Source organism: Amblyraja radiata, chromosome 11 (genome assembly GCF_010909765.2).
Source record: "Amblyraja radiata isolate CabotCenter1 chromosome 11, sAmbRad1.1.pri, whole genome shotgun sequence".
In the NCBI taxonomy this organism is placed as follows: domain Eukaryota; kingdom Metazoa; phylum Chordata; class Chondrichthyes; order Rajiformes; family Rajidae; genus Amblyraja; species Amblyraja radiata.
This window is the reverse complement of record NC_045966.1, coordinates 15966573-15985314: the sequence shown is the minus strand read 5'-3', so window position 1 is coordinate 15985314 and position 18742 is coordinate 15966573. Positions and strand designations below refer to the sequence as shown.

The 18742-nt window shown below is 39.5% G+C and overlaps 1 protein-coding gene across 2 annotated transcripts in view; it reads left to right on the top strand.

Annotated features, from left to right (window-relative positions):
* Positions 1-18742, top strand: part of LOC116978326 (ras-GEF domain-containing family member 1C-like) — a 51027-nt gene that overhangs the window by 14905 nt on the left and 17380 nt on the right. For both annotated transcript variants that reach the window (XM_033029407.1, XM_033029406.1), the window contains 4 exons: positions 1571-1753; positions 6205-6327; positions 13251-13388; positions 17246-17458. In XM_033029407.1, the coding sequence (XP_032885298.1) occupies positions 1577-1753; positions 6205-6327; positions 13251-13388; positions 17246-17458 (651 nt within the window). In that variant the 5' untranslated portion in view covers positions 1571-1576. The remainder of the gene's footprint in view (positions 1-1570; positions 1754-6204; positions 6328-13250; positions 13389-17245; positions 17459-18742) is intronic.

Here is an 18742-nt window from a genome sequence, read left to right as displayed (position 1 = left end):
CACTGGAATTCCTTTAGTAAACCTTTACAAATCCGTTCTCCTCTCAGAGGTTCCATTTAGCCAGGTTTATTTTGGTTATCTCCCCCCAACACCACTTTATGCCAACATCTTATAGAGTTTGGTATCAGTTGAATTGATAGTGCATCTCTAAAACACTTAGGAATGCTTACACAATGTCAAAGATGCTACGTTAGTAGAAGTTGTTATTAATAAGCCTGCAATATCGTTTTACGAAAATCCCCTTTCAAAGACCAAAAATATTAACTTGATATACACTAGCTATTAGAGCCATACAGTGTGGAAACAGGCCCTTTGGGTCAACTTGCCCACACCGGTCAACATGTAACAGCTACACTAGTCCCACCAGCCTGCATTAGGCCCACATCCCTCTAAACCTGTCCTATCCATGTACCTGCCTAATTGTTTCTTAAACGTTGCAATATTCCCTGCCTCAACTGCCTCCCCTGGCAGTTCGTTCCATACACTGTTCTGTATTTAAAATACAGGGTTTGAAGTACCAATATTTACTTGGTATGGTCTATAAAGAAATAAATTGATTATTGTTTCTTGAAGAACTTAAACCCAAGAATATGAATCTGTTACATTTCACAGACCTATTGTCACCAAACCATCCCACACTTCCATTCTAAGAGCAGCTTGCAATTCCAAACTATCCTATGTGGGTGAAACTTAAACTGGGGCCATAGTAAGATCACCAATAAATCCAATGGGGGAAATTCAGGTGAAGTTTGTTAAGAACATGATACTACAAAAATTAACTAAGCTGATTTTCTTTATGACTGAAGGGGAAACAGTATAATGTTATGAAAGATAAATATAGAGTAATATGGTGATGGAGGGGGAAGGGTTGAAGGTCAATGAAGAGCGCAAATGCCAGCGTAGATCAATGCAGTCAAAGGGTTGATTCTTTGCTGAAAATTCTTCATATTTTTTCTCACCATGAACTTCCACCCTGTTTTATTTTCCATTGGCAATATTCAGAGGAATTTGATGACAGATCTCAGACCTGGTAAAAGTGGGGTTCTTATGGGATTATTGGATAGTTTATCTGCATCTGAAGATTTACATTGGACGATGGAAGGAAGATAGACTTGCTCAAGTAACTCTTAGAAGGGTAAAGCATGATCCAAACGTACAAATATTCCAAAGGAACTTCAACCCCAATGTTAATGTGCTCTCATAACTAATATATTGTTTGACCAGTATCTGATATGGCAGAAAAGAGACAAAGGCAAAGTTGTGTCAGCATAGTTCCTTCATTGTGTCATTTGAATACTGGCGATGTTGACAGTTAATGGGAAGAACAGGAAGGAGCTTGTTTATAACTCTGAATGGTTTTGCAATTCAAAGTAATGCAGTGTTTTAAAACACTGAAAATTTACATTGTAAAAAAATAAAATGGTTTTCTACGATACGACATTGGTCTTACAATTTAAAACTGTTTCATTTGGAAGAAAATGACTGTATTTTTTGTGGTGAGTTTTCCAAGAAGTTATGCCTATATATATGACGTTTTTCCTTGACTCTCATGCTTTGTCTCCATCCCCAGGAAGGCATGCCGCAAACAGTGACCTCTGCAAGTATGTTTAATACCAGTGGCTTTAGCCATCAGCTTCACCCAACCAAAGAAGATGAACATGGAATGTTAATATTTCAGGATGGTAACCTCATATCTGCATCTTTAGAGGCTTTGATCGAGCATCTCATCCCTACAGTTGATTACTATCCTGAAGTAAGTACCTAGAAGGTTTATGGCATAGCGAATTGGTCAATGTTATTTTACGTGTTAATTTGTTTCCACAAACATTATGTTTTGCATTTACATAGATGTGGAAACATTTTGAAGATTACAAGAACATTTGTAGAATAGTTATAGCTTTTAAATGTCATGTTTCTTCTGCAGAATTTGTTCTATTCAATATCAGTGATTCATTTCACCATCACAAGAGGGCCTCCACAGATGCAGCTTGACCCGCTGAGTTTTTCCAGCATTCCTGACCTCTGTTCCTGATTCCGAACGGTTCACAGAAATTAGGCTTTAATTTCAGAACATAATAACTCTGTGATCAAGGTTTATTTTTGATAATTTCAACAGGGACTAAATGTTTTACTCGTTCTCTGTATTTCACTATGATCAACCAATTGATCTGCGGCACAGTGGCACAGCGTTTGTCCCTAGTATGTAGCATAATGTTAATGTACGGAGTGATCGTTGGTCAGCGCGGACTCAGTGGGCCGTAAGGCCCGTTTCTGCACTGTATCACTAAAGTCTAAAGTAAAGTCTAATGATACAGCACGTGAAACTCGGTATCAAAGGCTTATGAATTTGCAGTTAAACTTATTTTGCTCTACATTTCTTCAAAATGGTGTATTTAAAAAAATGTAAAGTAAAAGATGTAAATTGACGTTTTGAGTTGAGAACCTGCTCAAGAGCAGTCAGAGTGAAATAGAGTAGTTGTATATGAGGGCTGGATTAGGGTGAGTTCAGGTTGGATGCCTATTTCACTTGCTCTCTATTGATTTAATGCAAAGTGAAAGTAATGCACTGTGGAACATATCCGAATAAGTGCCTCAATCCTTAACTCCAGTTAAAATGATGGCTTTAAAGAATGGCCTGAAATAACTTTGTGCACACTGCAGAAAACCAGGCTTTTTAGCGCAACCAGTTCACAATTTAGACTTCCCACTTCTTCATGTTTACTTTATTCTTTTTTTTAATCAGGATATTTTCCTGTTCATTGGAATGGTATTTTAAATGTTTCCCTTTGATGTTTAATGTCATGACTTTAACAAGATGGTTTTTCATTTTATTTTTCCAAACTTTATCCTCAGCCATCAAAATCAGCTTTGCAAAATTCATGACCTTCTTCATATGTTATCCTAGCCCGTACCATATTGTAAACTCACATCCCTCGAAACCCATGACTTATTTTTCTTGTCAGTTATGGTCCATTTCTCATCGCCACGTCGTGCCTTGTTGGTATTCTTTCATTCCTTTGTAAGATAGGAGTCCTGTGCACAGTGAAAACAACAAATGTTACAGGTTCTGGATTTTCTTTTAGATGCTATTAATTCCCATAGGAAGAAGCAACACTGTTTTATGTCTAATTAAATGATAGGACAATAATATGCGGACCTGTCTATATCTGTGTTACATACTGAATAGCATTTCCTTTGCCCTATTCCATTCTAAAACAATGAATCCATAGGGAAACTGAAAATAGGTTTGCTAGAAACAAGGCCGAAGATAAGAAAATATTTTGCTGCTTTCTTTCATCAGCCAAAACAGAGTAACAACAAAGCAAATTCCACACATTTACCTAAAAAGGATGGCACGGAGGTAGGGTTGCTGCCTTACAGTGCCAGTGACCCAGGTTCCATCCTCACTACAGGTGCTGTCTGTACAGAGTTTGTACGTTCTCCCCGTGACCACGTGGGTTTTCTCCGGGTACTCCGGTTTCCTCCCACACTCCAAAGACATACAGGTTAATTGGCTTTGCTAAAAATTGTAAATTGTATGTAGGATAGTGCTGATGTGCGGCGTGATCGCTGGTCGGCACGAACTTCATGAGCCGAAGAGCCTATTTCCACACTATCTCTACAGTCTAAAGTCTTCTTCTTCTTCTTGCGTATGGCGATCAGAGCCTAAAGTTGTAGGACAACTTGTTCTATTTGATGTTATTTGATTGTGCACGTCGGGTTGATTGCATCCATCGAAACAGCGTGAAGGTTGCAATCCTCCACCCCCCGTCTAAAGTCTAAATCTGCTGCTATCTTAATAAAATAGGAGAAGGCGATATTTCAACTGCCCTATCCCTTTATTGGGTTGGTTTGGTTTTAGTCCTATCTCTCAAACTGCCTCTAACTACACAAAGAAGCCTACATTTTATATTTCAACCTGGGATGCCAGAACTACATATTTCAGCCAATGAATCCTCACCACCAGGTGGCGCCAGCAATGGCTGCCTCGCCAAGAGTCTGTCTGCACATTCCTTCTTTGTGTTTTAATAGTATGTGTTAAATGTATGTTTTTAGTGTTTTAGCGTTCTTCAGCTTGCTTTATGTGTGGGGTGAGGGGGGGGTTGGGGTCAAACCTTTCCAAATCTCTTATCTCGACGGTGATGCGATTTTTCTCCGTATCGTATGTCCATCCGCACTGTGGCCGAACATCGAGCAGTTGGCGGCCTTTGCTGGAGACCGACTTTAACACCGTGGAGCCCGCGATCCCTTTGCCAGGGATCGACCTCAGAGCTCCAACCGTGCGTGCTTGCGGACAACATCACGGAACTCGCAGTCTCTTGGTCAGAGGCCGACTTCGGGAACTCCAAGCCACAAGAGTTCCCGAAGTCGGTCTCTGACGGAAACTGCCCCGACGCGTGAGTTTCGATTGCAACTGACGCGGGAGCTTCGACCGTCAGCTGCGGGAGCTTCTATTGCCCTGACAGATGGTTCAACTGCCCCGACCGCGGGAGAATAAAGAGGAAGAAGATTGGACTTTTTTGCCTTCCATCACAGTGAAGAATGTGGGGAATCCGCTGTGGTGGAAGTTTATGTTAACTTGTATGTAGTTGTGTGTCTTGTTTTTTTTTTTTGGTATGGCTGCATGGTAATTTGCATATCACTGTACCTTAATTGGTACATGTAACAATAAAAGACCTTTGAAACTGAAATGTTAAATACTGCGGATGCCTCAAATCTGAAATAAAAACAGAAAATTTGTTGTAGAAAAAAACAAGTTAGGGCATTCTTGACTCTCGAATAAACAGCACGTATCAAAGGCTTTGTCTCTGTCCTGCACTGCAGCAGAGAAAAGACAAAAAAACAATAGTTCAATGATATTTATCATTGATTGGAATAGCTTGTCCAGCAAGTTGCCCTGCCCCATAAACTAGGATTTATTTTTTTATCTTTACCAACTGCCAAAAGTACTTTCCATTCTTGAAATATCATTCATCTTTTATCCCCACATTTCCTTTATTCCTATTTGTTCTAACTGTATTCAATAACTCCCGTCTCAAATCCTCTAGTTTCATTTGCACCAAATTTGTAATCCATTGCTGACAGAAATTGTAATCGATGTAAAATAATCTTAACTACACCCTGTCTCTGGGTAAGTGGTACTTGGTCATGATGCCCACCTGAAGCAGCTGGCGTTGGTTCCTTGTTTCAAACATACAGTTGAAAGCCAGAACATTTATTTTGTTATCGCCTATTGGCTTGTGCGACTTTCTCCATCCCTCTAACTGTGATCTGAAGTGACAGAACCTTCAGCCATCTTAGCCCATTGCACTAAACTATGTTTACACTGTTGCATCTTGCAATTTCAGCAAACAAAATTGTTCTCCAAACCTATCTCATGCAGTCTATACAAAAGATAGACACAAAAGAGTTGGAGTAACTTGTGTAGGAATGAACTGCAGATGCTGGTTTTATACCGAAGATAAACACAAAATGTTGGAGTAACTCAGCGGGTCAGACAGCATCTCTCGAGAAAAAGATTAGGTGACGTTTCAGGTTGGAACCCTTCTTTAGACTTTGATTATCTTCGGTATAAACCAGCATCTGCAGGTCTGCTCCACTGAGAAATCTCCCACTTTGAAGAAGTTCTCCTCTCTCTGATGGTAGTTCTGCAGGCTGAAGAAGGGTCCCAACCCAAAATGTCACCCATCATTTTTCTCCAGAGATGCTGCCTGACTTGGTGAGTTACTCCAGCGCTCTAATTTCTTCTTGGGTTGTTTCCTCTGCAGAACTACCATCAGAGAGAGGAGAACTTCTTCAAAGTGGGAGATTTCACAGTGGAGCAGACCTGCAGATGCTGGTTTATACCGAAGATAATCAAAGTCAAATGATTCCAACCTGAAACGCCACCTAATCTTTTTCTCGAGAGTTGCTGCCTGACCCGCTGAGTTACTCCAACATTTTGTGTTTATCTTCGGTATAAACCAGCATCTGAAGTGGTTTCGGCCCGAAACATTGCCTATTTCCTTCGCTCCATAGATGCTGCCTCACCCGCTGAGTTTCTCCAGCATTTTTGTCTACCTTCTAAAATGATTTGGATGTTTGCCATTGTTAAAGTTGCCCATTAAAATATCCCATTGTGCACTTGCTCAGTAACAATAGAAAAGAAAGTGTGTGCACTACAGATGCTTTTATAACACTAAACATGTGTTTTTTTTCTTACAGAAAGCATATATATTTACGTTTCTACTAAGTTCAAGATTATTCATCGAACCCAAGGAGCTTTTATCAAAGGTTTGTCGCATGTGCATAGAGCAGCAGAGTCTGGACGAGCCAGAACTTGACAAGGTCAGTTGTACTTAAATACATCTTTAGAATATAACAATATTTTAATTGCATCATTGGAAAAAAAAAGTTTTTCTCATATTAAAATGCTCCTGATTGTCAATTTTGTTACCATTATTCCTAATTAATTTGAACTTAAAATAATAAACTGTTGATAACAATAATCTATTATTTTTAATGAAATGTGGTAGACGGAAAAAAATCATTTCAGTTCCATAGTTCCATGATAGCGGTGCCATACATAAATGTGGAAACATCTTTAATGCTTTTCCCCAACATATTGGTTGGCATGGGAAATTATCTCCAATGCTTTCATCATATTTCTGGTGCATAATTGAATAAAACCAATTTTGTGGCATTAGAGACATGGTGTCATAAAGCACAGAAACAAACCCTTTGGCCTAACTCGTCCATGCCAACCAAGATGCCCCCTTAGCTTGTCCCATTTGCCTTTGTTTGTCCTATATCCCACTCCTTCTGCAATATTATGAATTGTACTTAACTCAATAGTCTGAGGGAACTTAATAACTCTACTAAATCTCCCAATAAGATAATGCTCTGCAAGCTGTCAACTTAATATTCTGCTTTGTTGAAATACTAATGCTTACATCCATTACAAATGCTTCACGGGTACTAAATTACTCCAAAGTGCAGTCATTCTATACAAGCAAACCTCGGAGCCATTTTCCACATAGCAAGATTGTACAAATGCCAACAAGATTGGCTAGAATTTTGTTTGTTAATAGATAAGGGACATTTGATGTAAGTGCTTTTAACCAGAATACTTAGGAAAATGATAATCACTGTGATTGCTCCCAGAAAATATGTATTATTGTGAGTTTCTTAATATTAAATTCAATTGGTGGAATTGGACAATAGAATGAAAGATTGGCCTGTAGAAGGGTCCCGACACAAAACATCACTTATCCGGGCTCTCCAGAGATGCTGCCTGACCTGCTGAGTTACTCCAGCACTGTCTTTTTTTAAAGATCAACATGTCTGACAATGCATAACCTTGGAGCTTAAAGATCAACATGTCTGACAGTGCACCCTTGGAACTTAATACAGAATTCAACGATCGCAGCTAATCAGCCTCCCTGTCTGTGTTAGAACTGACCAGTTCTTATGTAAAGGCACCCGCCTGTAATATTATTTCAGTTTTTTTGTCTGCAGAAACTGCCTGAGTATTTTCAGCCACCGTTTATGTTTTCCAGCCACTGTTTGTTCTTCCTTTCACAGTTCCAGAATGTTCTTTAGCCTTTCATTCACTCTCCAACTGCCCTCATTCACTAAGTGCCTCCGAAAGCACTGTTTCACCTTGAAATCTTTATTCCAACACCCCTCCCTCCCCCCCCTTCCGGCCTCATCACCCCCTTTTAACACATATTAATCCACCACATTTTGATGACAGGTTATTGACCTGTAATGTTGAGTGATTTTTCCACATACCTTATGCTGATTCACTTGAATATTTCAAGTATTTTCTGCTTTTGTTTCAGATTTCCAGCATTTATAGTTTTTTTTAATTTTCAAGTAATACAGTGCGTTTTAATTATACTATTTGCAGACAAAATGAGAACATGTTTTAAGAATTTATCCAGTTAATCAATAAAGTCCATATCCTATAGGGGTGAGGTTGTAGCTCTGCTTCAGAGTAATGAGCTGCGGGAGCTGTCCCTGAGACCACATAAAAGCCAAACCTATAGTAATGTTCCATTGCGACAGGCAAATTAACTGTGAATGCTAGGTTTAAAAAAAAACAGGAGTTCTTTATCTGCTCTAATCAAGATCAGTAATCTTCAACCAACTCCAGTATTGATGTTTTATGTGACATTGAGTATATTTGTGGCTCAGTCTCTTCTATCAGAGTCAAATTACCCCACCACTGAACAAAATATTTGCAGGTTAGAGTTAAATTAGCGTTTATGTTTAATGCATAGGTGCAAATCCAAGAGAGCCTGAATAGGGTCTCAACCTGAAACATCACCTATTCCTTATGTTCAGAGATGCTGCCTGACCTGCTGATTTACTCCTGCATTTTGTGTCTATCTTCGAGTAGAATTCAATACAGCTCTCAGTTCCCGGCATCCATCAGCCAAACAGCCATGTGCTCACCACCTTGGAACCAGCTCTCTGAATATCTACAGCGTAGTTCTTGCATGATGTGCAGTTGGTTGGAGATATAGTTACCCAGTTGTGCACCTCATAACTGTGAGCTTTAGGAGCAATTCACCATGCACACAACCCTTCCCGTGGCTTTGAAATGACTACAGCCTAATTTAGTATGATCATTCCAAGCCAACACGTGATTTAATTGAATCCATCAGTCACTGTGGTGATGAATTCTGTCTGTCTTGTTAAAGCAAAGACTCTGGCACCGAGCAATAACAACAGATAATCAGGCAGCTAGGTTTCCTTCGCACTGTCAATTTTTCAACATTAAGGAGCCTCTTCAATTGCGCACCTATCGCAATACAAGCTCCATTAGTCCAAGATGGAGCACATGTATAGACATGGATATTACTCAATCACTCTGCATATAGTAAGGTCATATTCATTGATTTTCATGTCTGCATGAAGCTCCACCTGCTGGCACTGTAGATACATAAAACTCATCTTGCTGCTTAATATCAACCTCAGCTTTTTCCAGCTTTTGTTTCAATTCTCCGACATTCAATGCCCATTTCAGAAAAATAGCACGGCTGATCATAGGTATCATCTTCCATTTAACCGAAATACCGGTTGATAGCGATTGCATGATAGGGGTAAGGTGGGTGATATCGTTGATCTGAAAATTTTAATGGCAAAAGGTACTGAAAAGCAGAATGACAGAAAAGATTACAACAATTGTGTGATGAAATGTTCAAGGACATTCCAATAACAATTTTCATTGGTGAGAAATGGAAAGTTGAAAAGGGAATGCAAACTGGAGGTTGGAATTCATGAGGATTATGTTGAGATGAGGTTGATGGATCAAAAATAAAGTGGAGTTTGATTGCAGTTGAAGTGGCGGACTAAAGCCCATTCTAGTTTATTTTTCGATACTACTGCTGAGATAAAAACTTTCCAAAGTGTATGCCACAATGAATCTCGACAAAATTTGTTTATAACATGAACTTAAATTTACTTGTAGAATTTTGATTCTTGCAAGAACTATAAGGTGAGGTTTTCCGCTGAGTTCAGTCCATTGAACGTCTTTGATAGGGAAATTGGATGGTAATGCAGTTTAGGGCAGAGATTACAATGAATATTCGTTCCACACCAGGGCATCGGAAATGTCCTCGCTCTTCAGGGAACGGGGATTCCCCTCCTCCACCATAGATGAGGCTCGCACCAGGGTCTCTTCCATACCCCGCAACACTGCTCTCTCTCCCCATCCCCGCACTCGCAACAAGGGCAGAGTCCCCCTAGTCCTCACCTTTCACCCCACCAGCCGGTAAATACAACAAATCATCCTCCGCCATTTTCGCCACCTCCAACGTGACCCCACCACTCGCCACATCTTCCCATCTCCCCCCATGTCTGCCTTCCGCAAAGACCGCTCCCTCCGCAACTCCCTTGTCAATTCTTCCCTTCCCTCCCGTACCACCCCCTCCCCGGGCACTTTCCGTTGCAACCACAAGAAATGCAACACCTGTCCCTTTACCTCCCCCCTCGACTCCATTCAAGGACCCAAGCAGTCGTTCCAGGTGCGACAAAGGTTCACCTGTATCTCCTCCAACCTCATCTACTGCATCCGCTGCTCTAGATGCCAGCTGATTTACATCGGGGAGACTAAGCGGAGGTTGGGCGATCGTTTCGCCGAACACCTCCACTCAGTCCGCAAGAACCTACCTGAACTCCCGGTGGCTCAGCACTTCAACTCCCCCTCCCATTCCCAATCCGACCTCTCTGTCCTGGGTCTCCTCCATTGCCAGAGTGAGCAACACTGGAAATTGGAGGAACAGCACCTCATATTCCGCCTGGGTAGTCTGCGTCCGGAGGGCATGAACATTGAATTCTCCCAATTTTGCTAGCCCTTGCTGTCTCCTCCCCTTCCTTAACCCCCGAGCTGTCTCCTCCCATCCCCCCGCCCTCGGGCTCCTCCTCCTCCCTTTTTCCTTCCTTCTCCCCCCCCACCCCCTATCAGTCTGAGGAAGGGTTTTGGCCCGAAACGTTGCCTATTTCCTTCGCTCCATAGATGCTGCTGCACCCACTGAGTTTCTCCAGCATTTTTGTGTACCTTCGATTTTCCAGCATCTGCAGTTCCTTCTTGAACACAATGAATATTCACCTATTTTATTGCTAAAATATTTCCTGTCAGGAGATACTGAAGCGCTTGTGAGTAATGGGTGGACGCAATAAAACAATTTAGCAACAGTGATATTATAGCACACTTTTTAAATCATAATCACCAGTCAGTTACTTAAGTTATGCTATTTGGTAATAGTTCAAAGTTCCATTCGTTGCTGTTGCTACCCTGAATTTTGTTTGACTTTTCAATATAATTCTTATCTTTTGAAATCTTATTAATTATTAATGTTGAGACTTGATATGAATGAAATGCACAAAGGAGTGGAAAATGATAAATTGACTGTTCTACATCAGTAAAATATGAAAGCTGGCAGAATTTTCAAAGCCCCATTGTCACCAAGCATATTTAAACTGTTTATGATTCTCTCTCGCCTTTTCATAGAAACTATTAAACAACGGTGGAAATGTTGCTGAGAATATTTGTTGAAACTTAAATGAGTTTGGCCTTGTGAATTTTAGCATGGTTCACGATAGGTTAGTTGGATTAGCTTGCCTGGTATTTCAGTCAACAAACTTATCCCATTTCACTGGAGAGGAATATTAGTTTAGTTTCTGTGCTGGATGGTTCTATATACAGGAGTTTAAATAATTACTTTGTCTTATTATCTCAATTATTTTATAAATTTAGTCAACCGTGTTAATGCTACGTTCATTTAAAGTTTTCTGTTGATGTTTTTTAATATATGTTTAGCATAATGTTGCACAGTCTTTTAGTTTTAGTTTAGAGATACAGCGCGGAAACAGGCCCTTTGGCCCACTGAGTGCGTTTGCTTCCACGCTGACCAGCGATCCCCGTACACTAGCACTATCCTACATATTAGGGACCATTTACGATCTATACCGAAGCCAATTAACCACAAACCTGTACGTCTTTGGAATGTGGGAGGAATCCGGAGCACCCGGGGAAAACCCACACAGTCACAGGGAGAACATGCAAACTCCGTAGAGACAGCGCCCATAGTCAGGATCGAACCCGGGTGGCTGGCACACTGAGGCAGCAACTCTACCGCTGTGCCACCGTGCCACCCCAGTCTGTGGAAGATGATACCGTTTTTTTTTCTTGAATGTAGAATATAGTTAAATGCAAAGAGTTAAGATTAAAATATAGTATGATTACACTGAATATTCACCCGTTTTGTTGCTGAAATATTTTCAGTCAGAATAGGAGATACTGGAGCACGTCAGAAAATAAGTGGACGCAGTGAAATAATTTAGTAACAATGATATTGTGAAACATTTTTTTAATCATAAACATCAAAGCTGTTTAATGTTAGCAAAATAACATTGATACAGAAACACCGTTTCCCATAAGAAATACTGATAAATGAAAAATGTATTTACTTAAAATGTATGATTAAAATATACAGTATACACATTTAACTGATTCGGTGGCCTTGAATTTACAGCATGTTTTCCAAGTAAGTTAGATCAGAATGTGGTTGACATTTAGATGCTGTCATTTGTCATGAAGCATTACCGTTTTAATGACACAGAGGCCATTCACCCTATCAGGTTCATACTGGCTCCCAGAGGAGCAAACACATTAGTCTTCTTTTCCCTCTCTTTATTCCCCTCAACAAGGCAAATCACTTACTCTCACATGTAACCCATCTAATTCCCTTTGATTTTTGATTAAATGTTTGCCATTAACCTATACTAAGAGCCAATTTACATAAACTGGTTAACCTACCAGCATATATTTGCAATGTGAAGGAAGCCCATGTGGTCACGAAGAGAATGTTCAAATCCCAAACACAAAACACCTAAAGTCAGGATTGAACCAGGGTTCTTGGAGCGATGAAGCAGCAGCATTAACCGCTGTTCCACCTTGCCATCAAAACCATTGTTTGAGGTGAAACTTCCATTATCTCAAGCATGGGCATCCATGCCAAGAGTTTCAATTTCCTTGATGAGAATTTTCTTATCCCAAGTCTAAGGTTAGGCGGGTAGCCAATATACCAAAAAAGCATCAGCAAATGAAGAGAAGCGGCACCCACTCAAGAACTGACTTTTAGCTCAGGCCTGACCCTCTGAAAAGTCTGTTGCCTCTGTGTAAGGATCAATCCTTAATTCAGCCACACATTCATGTGACTGACAGATCCTTCCCCTATCACCCCAGATCAGGTGGACATTCAAGATACACATTAGTTCCAAGAAATGGGATGCACAGTGGCGCAGCAATAGAGTTGCTGCCTTACAGTGCCAGAGACCCGGGTTCGATCCCGACTACGGGTTCTGTCTGTATGGAGTTTGTACGCTCTCCCAATGACCAGGTGGATTTTCTTCTGAGATCTTTGGATTTCTCCCATACTCCAAAGATGTACAGGTTTGTAGGTTAATTGGCTTGGTAAAAATGTAAATTGTCCCTAGTGCGTGTAGGATAGTGTTAATGTGCGGGGATCGCTGGTCGGCACGGACTCAGTGGGCTAAAGGGCCTGTTTCTGCTCTGTATATCGCTAAACTACACTAAATATCTTCTTATCAGTAAAGGAATCATCCATAAGACCTCAGTCGATCGAGTCAGTGCTAGGATTCTGGAAATACTACTTGGATTAGAATTCTGCAGATATTTGAACCTTTTAGTTCTGGTAGTTTGAGCTGAATAGTAATTGTATTATCTTGATGTTGTTTAGGTAAGAATTAGAAAATTTGGACCTAAGATAATGCAGCTGCTGACAGAATGGACAGAAACTTTCCCTTCTGATTTTCGAGATGAGAGAATGATTGGACATCTGAAGGACATGATCAGGAGGATAGCTTCCTGTGATGAGGTAACTTTCCTGAATGTTTTACATTTCTAGTTTTCTCTTGTTTTCTGCAACTGAAATAGTTCTGTCTTTTGATATCCATTAAACTTCTATTTAGTTAAATCTACCTTTAGTTATAGAAGTGAATCATAAAAAATAAAGCTTGAGCACTGCTTAATTAGAAGTCTACTGCAATACATACTCATGTAATATTTGGGTCCTGCCCTTCTACAGCAAACTATCAAAATTAAAGCACCACTTTACATAAATGATACTATTAATATAAAACAAAAACAATAATTAGAGATGTTTTTAATTACAAACTAAACAAATGCATCCTGATTCATTTATTTATTTATTTTGCATAAATTATTTCCCTAATGACCCACAGAACACCTGTAATGGCAAATAAACAAGCCATGACACAGCTTCAGACTAAACAGAGGAAGATATGTTTGCAGACATGCAAAGTCTGAAGAAGGGTCTCAACCAGAAACATCACTCATTCCATCTCTCCAGAGATGCTGCCTGCCCCATTGAGTTACTCCAGCATTTTGTGTCTACCTTGTGTTTGCAGACATATGGTGTTTTAAATATATTATGTTTGCATGTAGCATACATATATAAATGTCTTCCGGGATATATTATTGTGATTATAGTAAGATCAACTTTTTTTCAAAATGAAAATAACTAGAACTTAAACTTAAATTTGGAACTTAACAAACACTGTTGAGACCACACTAAATTGAATTTGGTATGGTCCATGGTAGTGCATGCACTATGATGATGTGATATGTGAGATTTCACAGCTGGATGAATGCCATTAATCCTGTTAAGCATCATGTCTATACCTATATAGCAGTGATTCCGACACCAGTACCAAATGTTTAACACTCGAGTTTGAGTCCAAATCAGGAAGTTATATGGTCTAGGATACAGCTGGGCTGCAATCTTGCTCATATCTGCCAAGAGAGAACTGTGTATTCATACATGTGTACATGCACAGTGTTCTGCCTGCTACCAATTAATGTTTAATGTTTTGAGTTAACATTAAATTACTACATTAAGTTTATAAAACAGCTGGAAGAAACAGCTTTTCAAAATTGATTCAACCCTGCATTAAAATTATACTGAACTCATTCTCAACCTACTGCAAGTGATTTAAAACCCTAATAGGTGCCCTAGTTACCTTTAGCATATTTCAGACTCGGCATGGGACCCGACTTCATAATTATTCTGCCAGATTGTAAGATCGACATCTATATTCCATACAGTAAGAATAGAACAACAAAACTATTTATATACATTAATTTGCATTTCTTAAGAACTTCCCAAAATGTTTTACAGTTAATAGAGGACTTTTGAATTATTGTAACTGAATAGGAAGGATGTCAATCAATTTGTGCAAACTAAGCACCCATAGCATCAATCTAATGCTGAAGGTTGAGTCATGTAAAAATACTATCCAAGAAACCTTTTTAGTAACATAGAAAATAGGTGCAGGAGTAGGCCATTCAGCCCTTCTAGCCTGCACCGCCATTCAATATGATCATGGCTGATAATCCAACTCAGTATCCCGTACCTGCCTTCTCTCCAAACCCCCTGATCCCTTTAGCCACAAGGGCCACATCTAACTCCCTCTTAAATATAGCCAATGAACTGGCCTCAACTACCTTCTGTGGCAGAGAATTCCACAGATTCACCACTCTTAGTGTGAAAAATGTTTTTCTCATCTCGGTCCTAAAAGACTTCCCCCTTATCCTTAAACTGTGACCCCTTGTTCTGGACTTCCCCAACATCGGGAACAATCTTCCTTAGGGATATGGGCCAAATGCAGGCAAATAGTGGAACTAGTGTAGATGTGGCATGTTGGGTGGTGTGGGGAAGTTGGGCCGAAGGGCCTGTTTCCACACTGTATGAGTCTATGACTCTAAAATAATGTCATGAGATCTTTTAATTGCAGTATAAAGAGCAGGTGGGACCTCGGTTTTAATCTAAAAAAAAGAATGCCTTACAATAGTGCCACACTCTCCCACTAGTACACTGGGGTGTCAGCCTAGTTTCCCAAGACACAGCGAAGGGATTTGAACCAACAACCTTCTGACTTAAAGAATGTTACTATTTAAGCCATAACTAAAGCTGCAAAAGAAGCAGCATAACTGCAGTCCACTAGCTTTCACTCCTGATTAGAGGGCCTTACAGGCTGCCAGAGAATGGAAATATTGTTGCTATTGTCAAAAAGTTATTTTTAATCTTTTTTTTCAAATCCAATAAACTGGACAGAGAATGTGTTTGACATTAACTAGGTTGTGTAGCATTCCTGAAAGGTTTCCTGTTAATTACAGCTATAATCAAAGAATTACGGAAATTTACAGTACAGAAATAGGTCGTTCTACTCTTTGTGTCCTTGCCAGTCCAAAAATAATAGTTATATCCTATTTCCCACCTCTCAGTACAGTTCCCTGTCAGCTTAAGACAACTCAAGTGGGGCAGGCAACTGGTTAAATTGCAGCACTCTTGCTTTGAGACAGGTTTTGTGTTTGAGTTTTCTTCAAAGTTGATTAAAATGCACTTTGATGTGGAACTGTGTTGCTGAATGAGATGGTAATCCATCCTTTCAAGTAGAAGTTAACAATCTCTTGACACCAGTGAAAGAGCAGGGCCGTCCTCATTGTGTTTGAAGAAAATATCTATCTAGAACATGCTAAATTGTTAATAATCTTATGCTTGTTTAGGGCCATCCCAACAATAATGACTCAACTTCAAACTGTGAAGTACTTTGAAATGATAGTGTAGCATAATATAAATCAAATTCACGTTGTTTACTAGTTTGACATAATTGCTCACTTTCAACACAATAGGAATTGACAGCATCCATTTGTCAGCTATCAGATAACTGAAAAGGATTACAAAGTAACTAAAATGCCCAGGCGGAGCTCAATTTATTTGTCCCTGATGACTGATGAAATGCTTTATGTTAGAAATGGTAGTTACAATGAACAACTCAAAACGTGCCATTAAAAAACTGGTTTCTGTGCAAGGAATTGGTTCACAGCATCTGATAAGCACATGGTACAAAAAGATAGCAGACTATGGACTTTGTGATAAGTGCACTGATCCGCTCTTACCATGTTTCATGGTGTTTATGACATAAAAATGCTTGGCGCACAAGGTTTAGTTTCATTTAGTTTAGAGATACAGCGCAGAAACAGGCCCTTCGGCCCACCGAGTCCATGCCAACCTGCGATCCCCGTACACTATCACTATCCTACATGCAAGGGACAATTTGCATATTTACCAAGCCAATTAACCTACAAAACTATACGTCTTTGGAGTGTGGGAGGAAACCGGAGTACCCAGAGGAAACCCACGCAGGTCACGGGGAGAACGTACAATCACCGCACAGCACCCACAGTCAGGAACGAACCCGGGTCTCTGGCACTATAAGGCAGCAATCCTACCGCTGCGCCATTGTGCCACCTTATGTTATTATAGTTAATTTTCCCAATTGTTAATTAATAAATATAGTTTGTGGTACTCTTTCGATTGGAACAAGATATGGAACCACAATTTAAGTGGCACATCTGGATTTTGGGGTGGAAAATCAGCCAATGTTCCCACGTGTTTGCAGTCCAAAGACCCACTGTGAAATTGAGAGCTTAAATGATTGTTTGCTACATATTTGAGAATATTTTATGAAGTGAAGTAAGTAGGGTATTAAGTGTATTTGGATTTTGCTCTAAGTACATATATATGTATCTGCACAATGCTGCCAGACCTACTGAGTGTATCCAGCATGTTTTGAATTTTATTTTGATGTCTGGTATTTATAATTATGTTATGCTCACATCCCACATGCCATTTTTTTAATTCTCTTGCAGAGTTATTGGAAAACAATGAATCAGCTTTTGCAAACCCTAAACCAAAAATTGGCAACTCTAAACAAAGGTGAAGAAAATACAGTCAAGGTTAATGCGAGCATGAATGATAAATTAGTTGTTATCAAGACAAAACCTCCATCGATTCAAAGAGATATAATAAGTATCTGCAATGACCCTTACACACTGGCACAACAGCTAACTCGTATTGAACTGGTAAGCAGGATAACTACTTTCATACAGAATTCTCTGCAAAATTGTTCACCTACATAATCCTTTATGTATTAGTTTAGTTTATTAATGTCATGTGTAACGAGGCACAGTAAAAAGCTTAATTGTTGCGTGTTACCTAGTCAGCAAAAAAAACTATACATGATTACAATCAAGCCATCCACAGTGTACAGATACATGATAAAGGGTATAATGTTTAGTGCAAGAGAAAGTCCAATTAAAGAGGTTCAAAGGTTTCCAATGAAGTAGGTGAGGTCAGGATTGCTTTCTAGTGGGTAAGAGCACAGTTTATTTGCCTGATTAATGTACAAATTCAGCAAAAAAAAATCAAGTGTGAGGGGTTTCAATAAATTAGCCACCCAAGCACAGTGAATGACACTGAAGTGACATCCAAAGATGATAACTGCTTGGAGGCAATACTCGTTTGCTGGTAAAAGGATGGGATTTCAGACTGGGCAGTAGCAGGAAGTCAAAGCAGTTTTATATTTCCAAACCTGGGCGTGCAATATCTGCCTTACCAAGTCCTTCGGCATTGATTCCATCTTTGTTTTTATAGTGGGTATAATTTAATGCAATATCTAGTCCACTAAACATTTTTGATGAGGCATTTGCCAATTAACATTCACAGGTTTTTTTGGCCCAAATGATATAATAGTAGTTTTTAAAATGTTCTATGCACCAAAGTGTTCCGCACGACTATGTTAACAAAAATAACCAAATAGGGATAAATGTTTAAGAAAGAACTGCAGATGCTGGAAAAATTGAAGGTAGAGAAAAATGCTGGAGGAACTCAGCCGGTGAGGCAGCATCTATGGAGAGAAGAAATAGGCAACGTTTCGGGTCGAGACCCTGCTTCAGACTGACATAGGAATAAATAGGAATGCATTTCTTAAATAGGAATAAATTGTAACTTTTGTTTTTTTCTTGCAATGTATTCATACATTGCCATTGTTTCAATGTGCTTGAGTTTTAAACAAGATATGCATTTAAAGGCCAGTTTAGTTTAGGGTGGGAAAGTTTGGGAATTTTGGATGAATCAAAAAGAAAATGGAAGCATTTTTAAGTTTTAGGAAACACAAAATTGGACAAGATACTTAAGGAATATAATGGAAGCGGGAAAGAATTTAAACAAGAAATTAGGAGGTCTAAAAGGGGTCATGAAATATCCTTGGCACATAGGATGAAAGAGAACCCTGAGGCATTTAATATGGATGCTCAATAAAGAGTAAGTCCATTAGGGACAGACGAGGAAATTTATATTTGAAGTCA